The sequence below is a fragment of the Drosophila gunungcola genome (genome assembly GCF_025200985.1).
Source record: "Drosophila gunungcola strain Sukarami chromosome 2R unlocalized genomic scaffold, Dgunungcola_SK_2 000004F, whole genome shotgun sequence".
NCBI classification, from domain to species: Eukaryota; Metazoa; Arthropoda; class Insecta; order Diptera; family Drosophilidae; genus Drosophila; species Drosophila gunungcola.
Genome location: NW_026453167.1, coordinates 3514541 through 3526431, shown reverse-complemented (window position 1 = coordinate 3526431; position 11891 = coordinate 3514541). Strand labels below are relative to the sequence as shown.

The 11891-nt window shown below is 40.0% G+C and overlaps 2 protein-coding genes across 4 annotated transcripts; both read right to left on the bottom strand.

Annotated features, from left to right (window-relative positions):
- Window positions 1-925: 925 nt before the first annotated feature.
- LOC128254230 (uncharacterized) lies at window positions 926-8514 on the bottom strand. Its single transcript, XM_052983131.1, has 3 exons — window positions 8173-8514; window positions 1997-2206; window positions 926-1918 (listed from the first exon to the last, which is right to left on the bottom strand). Exons 1-3 carry the CDS (start codon window positions 8512-8514, stop codon window positions 1694-1696), a joined length of 777 nt encoding a protein of 258 aa, XP_052839091.1. The 3' UTR covers window positions 926-1693.
- LOC128254232 (uncharacterized) lies at window positions 8428-11659 on the bottom strand. 3 transcript variants are annotated; one of them, XM_052983133.1, is made up of 2 exons: window positions 11343-11659; window positions 8428-8564 (listed from the first exon to the last, which is right to left on the bottom strand). In XM_052983133.1, the coding sequence occupies exons 1-2, from the start codon at window positions 11624-11626 to the stop codon at window positions 8492-8494; spliced, it is 357 nt and encodes a 118-aa protein (XP_052839093.1). In that variant the 5' UTR covers window positions 11627-11659; the 3' UTR covers window positions 8428-8491. The 3 variants fall into 3 exon arrangements, with proteins under 3 accessions (XP_052839093.1, XP_052839094.1, XP_052839095.1); XM_052983134.1 differs by having other exon boundaries at window positions 8442-8561; XM_052983135.1 differs by having other exon boundaries at window positions 8448-8564; window positions 11359-11659.
- Between the last annotated feature and the right edge of the window lie 232 nt (window positions 11660-11891).

The window sequence follows — 11891 nt, the reverse complement described above, 5'->3', positions numbered from 1 at the left end:
AGGTATGTGCCAGCCAAGGGCAACCAACTCTGACCAATGCTTTCCGCATATGGCTGGCTTTTTCTATGAGTGCATCCTATTTACCTTTATCTGTCAGCTTTTCCGGTGTTTTTTCTCCCCTTAATACATACGCTTTTACTCGAAAATTCCGTATTCAGCCATGTGTAACGCATCCTGCGCTTCTGTCGCCAATCCACAAATTATCCGTATCCGGAAGCCCAAAGGTTCAGTCAAGGCTTCCGATCCGAGCGATTGTTATATGGAAACTCTGATGGCACTTTGACTCATTTCCATTATGCCGTTTGCATTTATACTTCAACGCCTTGCAGGGATTCCAGAACATATTTTATGCTCGCATCCGGAACTTCAGCATGGATTTAAGCTCGTACTGACCGGCAGGCAAATGAGAAACAAAGTTTACCATGTTTCACATGGTAGTGCAATCGTTTTTTTTGCTGCTTGCTTGCTAAATTTGTTTCCATCCATAAGAGCAAGCTGCCATTGCAATGGCAGCATGTGCATGGAAAGTGAAATTTCAAATGTCTGAGACTGCAGAGAAGTAGTGGTAAGCTAATAAAAGCCAGAGCTCTGAATGGAAAGCAAAGGCTCTTCGCATTATTAAAAGTGCTACTCATAATCTAGGAACTGATGAATGGTGCTATTATTAAAAGCACTTACTAGAAAGTCAGCTTAAAGTATCAGAAAATATTTAATGTAATTAGGTTTTGATCGATTGATACCGAATTTTGGCTTTGTCCGAAGCACACCAATAAAAAGGATTACTTTAGCAACAGTTGTTTAGCCTTGAAAACTACTCGCAAAGTAGTTTATCGACCACATAAAATCCGGAAAGGCATCCGCACTCTGCACATAAAATCGCATTTTATTGTTTCGATAAAAAGTAATTTTCACACATTTATCCATTTATTTATTTTCTTTTTTGTTTTTGTTTTAGTTTGTTTCGTTTTTTTTCAAGTTACAAATTACAATTTTCAATTGATTCCAGTGGACATAACTTAAATGTAAATTTAATTTAATTCGGTTTTCTATAACCCTTTGAAAAGTGCAGCAAATTGTGCTTGTTCATTGATGCATCATAAATACACATAAAAATGGGTAAAAACCCTTATTTGTGTGCCTAGGGTGAACGTTTATTCAATTGCTAATTGGTTTAATTGAGATTCAATTAAAGTACGTTTTTGTTTGCTCCCTATTAACCCAAACTGTTTTTGATGTGACATTCACAAGGATTCCGGTATGGAAAATATACTATATATTTATATATCTAATTGCCCAGATAAGGTCTATATTCTGCAATTCGTTGATCGTCCGTTGAGTGAGGTGAGGGTAAGGTTCTCTAAGACTGGAGATCGGCCTTTGAGGCACTCCAGATTTTGGCTCATATGGTCGGCTATTGGTCTAGGAACAATTAGAGGCTGATAATAGACATTCAAGGTGAGTTGCGATGCGCTACGACAATGTGGGCTCGAAAAATACACAACTTTCAGATCTACTATGGTTATAGAGATAAAACCCCACGGTACAACCATCCAAATCGGTCGCTTCAAGTGCCGTCATCAAAACGTTTCCAAAAATACTCCTCCGGCTAGCCATATAAACTCGTACAAATTCCCTATAAATACACTCTCAATTCACACAGTCCCTAAGCTACCACGCTTTTAGCAAGCTTTTCCTAGCAGGACAACTCCGTGGATCTCCTGACGGCATCGCTCCTCGCCGAGTATTCGTTGTCCCTGGGCTCACGTCCCGTAATGTCCACCAGCGAGTTGGGATCCATGTTCGACAGCTTGTCCAAATCATCGTCGTTCATATAGTTCGGCTGCAGTCTGCTCACCAACTTGCGTAAACCATGAGCATCCAGCGATGTGCGACGCAGATTGGCATTATAGTCGCTGGGCTGTGGGTAAAATGGAAATGGGAAAAGGAAAGGGTTTTCCAAAGCCAGGAAACGAGGATTATGGGCAAAACAACTCACATCGCGCCACTGCTCGCCGGGGAAGACGGCAATCAATTCGGCATTTGGCTCCAGAGTGCTGAAGTACTCCTCATCATCGACCTCGGTGCCATCGCAATCCAGGTGTATCGCCGGCTGAGCCCGTTCGAATTTCACCGACACCTTCACCCGCAACTCCGACAGCGTTGTGGCCACCACGGCCTTGCGGATGTTCCGCGTGATGTCCTTGATCTGAAATGGAGCCGACGGAATACCACCAATTTCAAGCCGAATTCAGCCCCTGTATTGACATGCCAGAAATTGCATAGCTATGATACAGAAGGCTTAACTAGTACACAGGCAAAAATTTAACCAAGTTTTATATATTTATTTGAACTACCCATAAAACATCATTACTGATTAAAACTAAAAAGAATTTAACGAAAAGCTTTAACTTACTATTGTTAGTTTGTAAAACGCTCTAGAAGCTTTATTAAAAATTAAAAAAAAAAACATTATATAAAATAAAATATATATATTAGAATAATTTGAGCAAGTAAACGTGTTTGTATTATATCTAAAGTACTCCCATAACATTAACAAAATTTGTTCGATTGAAGCTAAACTCCCTACACGTTAAATTCTAATTTAGTTTGCCGAAAAGTTTTACCTTTGCGAAATTCTCCTAAAGTCATTCATATAGCTAAAATGACATTAGTTTTATAAATCATAAACTTATACATATGGATTATGTTTGACTATTCAGATTTGCTATATTTATTTATTTGCAGTGTTTAAAGTTTGGAAACGCAAAAACCGATTGTCCCCCCTAAGAGTGGAATTTTCAAAAGAATTTGTAATAAACACTCTTCTATATAAATTTTCAAAAGTACAAGGTTATGTTAGACCCCCCAAACTAAAGAATATGCAAAACAAATATTTTTAGCCTCAGCTTTAAATAAAATATTATAAACAAACACTAGGATGGATAAATAATTTTTGTCACAAAAATGTGGGGTTCGGTTTTGAATTTGAATAAGCGTATTATAAAGTAAATTTAATTTTAATGACGCTGGAAATAAGAGACAAATGATAGGTATACCCATACCACACAACGATTTAAGTTAAATCGTTGATGTTAAATTATTTTATCAATCGCGACGCAGAAGCTTAGGCCGGCCCACACCCAAATGTTTACCCAGCCAAATGTGTTTATGATAGTCAATTGTTAAGCTCTCACACATTTTGCCCATTAGGCTATGGCAACACAACGAAACACAAAACATTTTTGTTTGCTTTAATTTGCAGAAGACCCGTAAGGCAGACTGCTGTCAATAAAAATAATATGAAGTTAACGAAGCGCGGCGAGAAAGATAAGAGTAGGGATAGGAAAAGAAGCAGGTTAATTGTGATGGAGATAAAACAAAAGTTTGGGGAAGGTAAAACCAGCCAGCAACCCAGCAACCAGCCAGCAACCAGCAACAACTAATCAATTTATCATTTGCCATAACAATAAAGGCAAACGAACAATGGGGAAGGTCAAGGCACAAGTCGATTATATTTTTCTACCTTTTTCCGCCTCTTTTGGGCCTAAAAGATTGCTACTAAAATATTTAAAGCATAATGCTGTCGATTCCAAACAGGCAAACAGGCAACTGCCAAGGCCAAGAATGGATGGATGATTTGGATGGATGGGAGGGTCAAGCGAAAGGTAAGAGTAAACAAGGCGAAAATGGGCAAGTGGAAGGGACTTTAGTCGAAAAGTAGCCAACGCCTCCTTTGTGCTCCCTTTGGCATTACGCATACGCCCCATCTGCGGGTGGGTATTTCCTGATGAATTGCCAAGAGGCGTGGCTGGTTGTGACAGATCGTCAGGTGTCTCCGGTTGACAGTCGTCTGTCAAGCGGTTTGTGGCCATTTAATCGCAATGCTCCGCATTCGTTGCGGTATCATCAGAATCATCACCACAAAGGACTCCCATTTCGACCTTACGTTTTATAGCCCATCAATCAATCCACCGCCCGGCAGTCTGCTAAACCAATTATACGATGCTTAGGGAATCCATCAACTGGCCAACGTCTGGTCGGAGTCTGGAGCACAGCCACCAGCTACTACAACAATGAAAATGTATCATGCATTTAATGCGAATTTCAATGGGCAGAGGGCGTGGCCCATTAAAGCGAAGGATATTTTCGTTTGCATTTGCGAAACTATTCGATCAACAACCCACAGCCCCGAAGTCTGGGGCCAAATGCCAATGTCCTGCGGCTTTGTTTACTTTATGCCACTTCTTCGCCTTTGTTGGCCCTCCCTGTTGCTGCTGCCAGAAAGTCATTATAACTTGGCTTTCTTAACTGCCTGCCACCGCCGAACAATGTGTTTTCTCACATTTTGGAGTGGCCCCAGTTGAACTTTGCCTTTTGTTGGTCAATCCCTTCAATTGGCTGGCATGTCCAATTCAAGTGGACTTGTCCAGTTGCACTTAGTATCTTGGCCTGATTTGCGGTTCCACTTTTCGGGCCGACTTTCAGTACTCTGTTTCCCGAGGCAATGCCATGCCAATATTTACCACCTGAGCGGTTGTGCTTTCGGGAGAATCTCGCATTTTTGTTTGCCAGCGTCGTCCAGCGTCAATATTGCCGCTGCAAATTTGTAAATTCCCCGTTTGCATAGCCATAGCAGCGGCATCATTAGAACAGGCGACAAACAAGCCAGGAACGTGGCAAGGACAATGCGCAGGACTCGCCGTGCATTGCAGTCATGAATTCGGCATGAGACATCTGAGATGTGTGTGACTGGGTGAGTGTGTGTATGCTCGGGAATCTGTTGTTCAAATAGCACTTTAGGCCAGGTCAGGAAATGCAAATTGCGAAGGATGTGGGCAATTATAGAGTCCGAATTCGACTCCCTCAATGGAGGAAACCCGATTTCGGGCTGCGTAATGGAAGCCGCAGTAATTTGGAATGGCCCAAGGTCTCGGCCTACGAAATTGCTCTGATGTGCCTCCGGTGTCCATTGTCCAATTCTCGCTTCATGGCATTTATCGGAGACATTGTCGCACTAATTTCCCTTGATTGTCATCACAATTCCATAGTAACACAGAGTTTTGGGCACTGAGAGAAATATCTTTAAGTATTTGTTCAACATTCATTCAAAAATTAAAGTTTAAATGTATTGTGCGTTTGTGATGTTTAAATGTGAAATTAAATGATAATTATTTTTCTTGACATATTTATTTTAATAAATACCAATAAATATCAATCAAAATTATTTATTATTGACCCTTAACAACCCGATATTTCTTAATATGATCTACTCAAAAATATAATGAAGTGTTAGTCGGTCTTTCTACTAATAAAAAAACCTTAACAATATTAAAAAATACATAAAAGATACGAACGAAATTAAACCCTTATATGAAGAAATTATTATTGAAAATCTAATACTAAATTTACCAAACTTAAACTTAGATGTAGGGAACAAAATATAACCCTTAAAATATATGAAGAAAATTGTGAATACACTTTACAAATATTTCAGTAGATCTTAACTCTTTCAAATATAATTTTCGAAGGATAAGAGCCCATTTGAAAGCGACAAATTCCGAGTTTATTTCCAATCTAAGTGGAAATCTCCCCAAGTGTGCTGCTTTATTCTAGGGAAATCATTAGCATAGTTCATTCATTTGAAGTCCGTGGGCCATGAGTTCTCAACTGCTTTCAAACTCGTCCTCGCATTCCCCACTTAAGTTGCACGCCTGCCTGGACATGAATAATGCTCGTTTATTTGGCTTAATGCACAACGTGGCGTATACGCAATGTCTCAGTCTCAGCAAGGCGAATTCTCCGAAATATTTGGTCTTCGCTTTTGTTTGTTCGTCTGTTTGTTTGCTGGTGCTGCTCCGTGCGGCGTGTCTGCTGGTAATTTAATTTCCCTCTCTCACCGTGAATCTCACACTTTATTTTTAAGCCATTTGCATTTGGGAACCCAAAGGTGGACGCCGAACGAGTGTGACATGAAAAACGCATTTGCGCGTTCACCCAGCGGAGAAAAAGGTGAGTGGGTCTTTCCCCACATCCTATGAAATTTGTTGGAATTTAATTTCCTGTGGTCTCCCACAGCATATCCTTTTGGCCGAGAAAATAAAATTGCAAGACTGCAAGCAGTGAACACAAAAAAAAAAAAATAATAAAACTGTCCCTTGCATAGATTTTATGGAGGAGAAATCTTTATTTATTTTGGATTTTGTGATTCAAGGGCCAATGAAAACAATACTGAAAAGCAATCTACAAAGTTTAACTAAACCATTGAACCCATTTAAATGTCTCAAGCAAAGATGGTAATAAAAATATTAAGATTACCTAAAAAATTGGATTTCCATTTAAAGAATTTTACAGGCAAAAGCCAATCAATCAATTAACTCTAAATCGGTTTAAGTCAAATCATAAAGGACCTCCTTAGAATCCATCCCAGCAATTTACTTCGAGCTTTGGCTTATTAACAGCTCAAGGATTATCACCTCTTATGTTAAATCCCACTCGCTTTCCATTTCTTGTGCAATTAGTCAAAGAGATAAAATCAGCAAGCATTTCAGCGTTTTAATTCAGAAGCTTAGCAGGGCCTGGAACACTCGAAGGAGAAGGGAGCCACGTCAAGATGAGGGCTTATTAATTAGCTGAGTTTCGCATGAATTACTCATACGTCACGTGGGCCTCCGCAAAACGCCTTCATCAGTTAGCTGCCACTGACAAATGACATCGCGTTTCGGCCACATCAAGCTGCCAATTAATTGCTCTCGCCTGGCAAATTTACAGCCACTTGATAGCTAGTAGAGCTCATCACCCATTCAGCCGGATGGCCAGATGACCAGATGTCGATCTTTTGGCCAGTTTATATTGCTACGGCGGTGTGGCTTTAATGTCGTTAGCACACAATAAATAGATTAGGGTGGCGGCCAAGACGCCTTTTTATCGTTATCGTCGCGCACAGGCGACTTGGCTTAAAAGTGGGTGTGATTGGCCAAACGACGAGATTATTGGCCTGTTGGTTGGCACACTTTGACGCCAGCATGCCAATGCCACTATTTTATCCAGCTGAACAGTTTCAACATTTTAATTAAATTGCAATTGTTTACCAGCCACACAGCAAGAAAAAGATGTTGAAAGAAGATTGTAAGTCAATGGGTTATTCATTTTTGGGAGTAGTATTTTAGAAAGACAGGACAGTCCTTAAGAACACACTTTAGGTGACAAATAAAACGGGACACAAATTTATGTTTTTAATATAACAAGTTCATATTAAGTACAGTATTTTATGTTATAACTTTGGGACACTTTCAGATTTAAATTAAATTTAAAAATCGTTACATTACATTATGTTTCAGATCATGGAACAAATTGTTTATGAATATATTTTAATTGATTTCGATAATATAAAAGTTATTGCCCTTTATATAAAATTTCGGTGAAACCATGTCTAAAATCTATATTAGCTTTTTACAAACTTATTAACTAGATAACATTGTATTGAAAAAGTGGATCTTAAAGATCAATAAGCTTAAGCTTTTTTTTATCAGATTGCAAAATTCTAAAATACCAATAAACACTGAAGCTTTAATAAATTTGTCATTAAATGCAGCTTAACTAAAAAAAATATTTAAACTTACAAATTTTGATTGCCAAAATAAAGAAATCTTGCCAAAGCGAAACTATTTTTTTTCCTGTGCACTAAATTAGCTACGGCTACGCAATCTTTATAGTCAAATAGCGTTTGGCGTTTCGAAATAAGTGAGAGGAAAGCAAGGAAGCTGCTCTGTTTTCCCGGAATTTTTGCCCGCACCGTTTTTTACAGCGGATTGAAAAGTTGAGAGAATGCTTTAAGGGCGAATAAAGCAGCGGCAGTAGCAGCAGCACTTCAACAGCAGTGCCGATGTCGATGGTGCCACTCAACGCCGAAGGCTTTGAAGTGGCCGCTCCGCCGGCGAACCCTTCACTTTGTTCCGGACCTGACCAACGAACTTTTTTCACCTCCAATTTCACTCGTTTTTCTCCTTTCTCTTTCTCTTTCTCTTTCCCCGTTTCCTGTTTTTTTTCTTTTTTGGACAACCAACCAACAAGCGTAACAATGGCGCGGCAGTAATCACTTAACGAAATGCTGGCCCAGTTAACAGAAAGCAGGTAGCGTGGCTGAATGCCACAAAGGATGGTTGTAATACCCACCTTGAAGGGCTTGCTGTTGTCCAGCTGGGCGAAGTCCTCGTCGGCGGGGGTGGGCGACGGAGTGGGCGTGGTGCTGCTGTGCGGCGACAGAGCCAACTCCAAGGTGATGCTATCCGCCGCATCGTCCACGTCGGCGTCCAGCTCCAAGTCATCGCAGTCCGCATCCAATTCGGCCGTGCGGGTCAGAGTACGTTGTCTGGGCGGCGGAGGAGCCACTACTCTGGAGTCGGAATCACCTTCTCCAGGTGACTCTGTAGATCCTCCAGATGCTGCTCCTTCTACCTCCTCAAATCCCTGTGGCATTCCAGCCGACTTTGTCTCATCCGCACTCATTTCGGTCATATATTATGCTCGTCTCGAAAGTTTGCACTTCTGGTCGTCTGGACTCTCTGCTGTAGTGGGAAAACATGGTCGAGAAATTTATAACAAACAAAACAAGTTTAAACGATAATTGAAATATTCTGTATGTGAATTTTTTGGTAATGTTTCAGAGCCGTTGAAGCAAGCATAATAACACAGCCACCCAGACGGACTTTGTGTTATTGTTATTTCAGATGTGTTGTTTGCATTGAACAGAAAATTTATACCGAGAACGATGTTTGACATTTGTTTTGGCTTTGATTTAAAAAAGTTTTTCAATTGCCAAAATTGCTCAATTTAAAGGTCACCGAATGATATTGCTTTAAACCAAATAATGATTTTGAGTAGAACATTTTATGTTTAATATAAGAAATAACTATTTTTTTATTTAAAAAAAAGTATTTTTGATTGGTTTAACTAATAAGCTTTCTAGGTAATGTTCTTTGAACTGCTGATTATTTGTTTTACTTTTAATTATAAATCTTAAACATTATTGCCAAATTTAATAAGTTAAGAACAACATTTTCAAGAACTGTGAAATATATATTCTTGTATTGCTTTTTCACATAAAAGTTGTTTTGATAACTTGTGTTTTGTTTTGTCTTATTATATATTTTTCACTTTAATTTATAAAGCTTAAATATTTTTGATGGATATAAAAAAGCTATATTATTTAAACAATATAAATTTACTTTTTTATAAACTTGTTATTTTTCTGTACACTTATTGAATTCTCATATTCTTACTACTTTATTTTAATTATTTCGCCAAGCTAAACTTATTGCAACTACTCATCATTATATTCACTAAACTTGAACAAAACAATTATATTTCTCATTACCTTGCACCTCAACTTTAATGAACCGATTTCTTTACATTTTCCGGCGATGCCCGACCATTGAGTTGCCGATAATTATGGTACGCGATTTAAGTGCGGATCGCGCGCCGCCGCTTCACAACAGCCAAGTGCAACAAAAGCCGGCCGAACTTGGAATAAATTGCCAGACGTCTGTGCGTGCTGTATTTAAACAAGCCAGGACTCGTCGAATTTGCCGACAGCTTCGGCTGTTGCGAAAACACAATTTTCAAAGTCACTAGGTCCTGCAAACACACTGGGCAAAGTCTAACCTTCGCCGAGCTTTGGCCGTGAGAGCAGGACCCCAAAAACACAGAAAGAGAGGATTCTGTTAAGATGCTGTTAGCCATGGCTAAGCTGGGCGTGACGGCTCTAAATATGGGGACTACGAGGGGAAAAAACTTTGGTCTGGTCTGGCCTGTCTGGGATCCAGACTCTATGACCTGTAAAGTGGAAAAGGGAAAAGTTTACTGGAGCAGCTGGAAATAGTTCTACTTAGCAGGGACCACGAAAAACAAAAGACAAACAGCACTATATACATGGAAGGGACATGCTAGGCAAATATAAATATTTCAGCCTGAACTTTCTGCGTAAGGGCAAAGTTTAAAAATGCAATAAAATAAAGTTGGCAATTTGGGCCAGCAACTCCAGGCGTGCAGCTGAATAATGTCACTTCGGCATAATGAGACTACTGGCATAATTAAAATGCCGAATTCTGTAGGCGAAAAGTTTCGGACAAAGGTGCATTTGCCTTTGAGGGCGAAACAAAAGCCGAGATTTATTGGCATTTGCATTTGGAATGGGCTATTGTTTTTTGGTAAATGGAATGCATAAAAATTCATGCGATTCCCTTGCTGCATGCTGATCTAATTTGTTCGCTTTGGGCACAAACAAAAACCGCACCAAAGCCATATTTATCACTGAGCGGGGCTTACAAAGCAGAAATATTGCGCATACGCCGTGCGAGCCAAGGTTGATTTGATTGCCGGTTGCGGAAGCCCAGAACATTCAACAACGACTGCCAACGATGAGCACGTGATGATTGTCACTCCAGTCACGTGATGACTGATAAAAAATATCTTTCGTCCACGCATTTAAGCCGTGCATTTCAATTGTGCATATTTTTTGGTCCGAAGGTTAGCCATTTTTGGTCATATTCATCTGTTTATTCGCCCTTCAGGGCAATCATTTCCGCCCGCCATTTTCCATTTCCCACCGTCCGCTTTCCCCCTGGCGGCTGGCCAATAATTTATGGGCCGCGGTCCGCTAATTGCGCATTGGAGCGCGGCGCGAACAACTTTTCGCATATGCAGCAGAAGCAGGAAAACCAGCATCGCCATCAATTTAAATGCATAGACGAAGGGTGTTGCAGATTGAAATTTATGCGTCTGGGCAGCAAGGTGAATGCGAGGCGGATTCCCTTCATCATCAGCTGGCATGTTTAATTGCGATACATGACCTTCGCCGTCTGGGCAGTTAGATTAATTAACTCACACGTCGTCGCAAAGGTCACACCCTCTGGTCGCATGTGCTGATGATTAATGGCCCCTGATCCTGGCCGGACCTTTGGTATTCGAAGCCATCCATGCCATCCATGGCTATCCGTGGCATACATTTTCGCCAAAAACTCGTCAATAAAAACACAAGCGGTGCGGGTAAATGGCAAATATTTGCTGCTGCTGTCAGCAGTCTAAATGAAATTAAATGGCAGAAAAATGGCATTTCAATGCGAGCCAAAAAAAACCAAAATATGGACAACATTTTAATTAAATTAAAATAAATGTGAAACGGAAAATAATGAAAGAAAACAAGCACCGACGCATTGGCCTTGCTGGTATGTAACAAGCAATTACAATCCCTCTTAATGGCGTACTTAATTATTTTGTGTGTCGAACGGGTTTTTTTATAGGTACCGTCGTGTGGGTGGCTATAATTGGTTTAATGGTTAACAAACCTGTGCGTATTCATACTCAAATTTAATGGCTCGACCTGAAAGATGCAGTGAAGTGTACAGTCGAATTGCTGCTCGACCTGCTGACATTCACTTGGTCGATCCCCAAGGATGTTTTTCTCCTCCAGGCAGTTGCGAATACATGGGGTGTTCCAAGGATGCGCCAGATGCCTTTGCAACGCCTGCATGCTGGCGGCCATATCCTGCTGATCCTGTGAAAGGTCATTCGCACGAATGGCCAGCAGGAAAAACAGCTGCAACACGATAAACAAAACGGTTAATTTCATATTTGTGTTTGCCAAACTTACTTAAATTTTCATTACTGACAGCTGGGTCCTTGGCTACGGGCTGGCTTCACTCCAAGAAAAATATGTGAAAAATTATAAGAATTTAATAAATGTAGATAAGATATGTTATGACAAGAATTGTTTTTTTTTTTTTTTGACTAAATCAAATTTTGTAATTCTGAGTAGGCAAGGCAAATTTAAATTGAATGCAAGTTACTTAAAATTATAATTTTCTTTTTTAATAGTCACTTACTCAGCCTCACAT

Excerpts from the sequence above, each read along its gene's own strand:
- LOC128254230 (XM_052983131.1), bottom strand. The coding sequence starts at position 8,514 with ATGACCGAAATGAGTGCGGATGAGACAAAGTCGGCTGGAATGCCACAG. Across the intron at positions 2,207-8,172 it reads ACAACAGCAAGCCCTTCAAG|ATCAAGGACATCACGCGGAA; the intron begins GTGGGTATTACA and ends GCTCCATTTCAG. Across the intron at positions 1,919-1,996 it reads CCGGCGAGCAGTGGCGCGAT|CCCAGCGACTATAATGCCAA; the intron begins GTGAGTTGTTTT and ends TTTTACCCACAG.
- LOC128254232 (XM_052983133.1), bottom strand. The coding sequence starts at position 11,626 with ATGAAATTAACCGTTTTGTTTATCGTGTTGCAGCTGTTTTTCCTGCTG. Across the intron at positions 8,565-11,342 it reads TTGAGTATGAATACGCACAG|CAGAGAGTCCAGACGACCAG; the intron begins GTTTGTTAACCA and ends TTCCCACTACAG.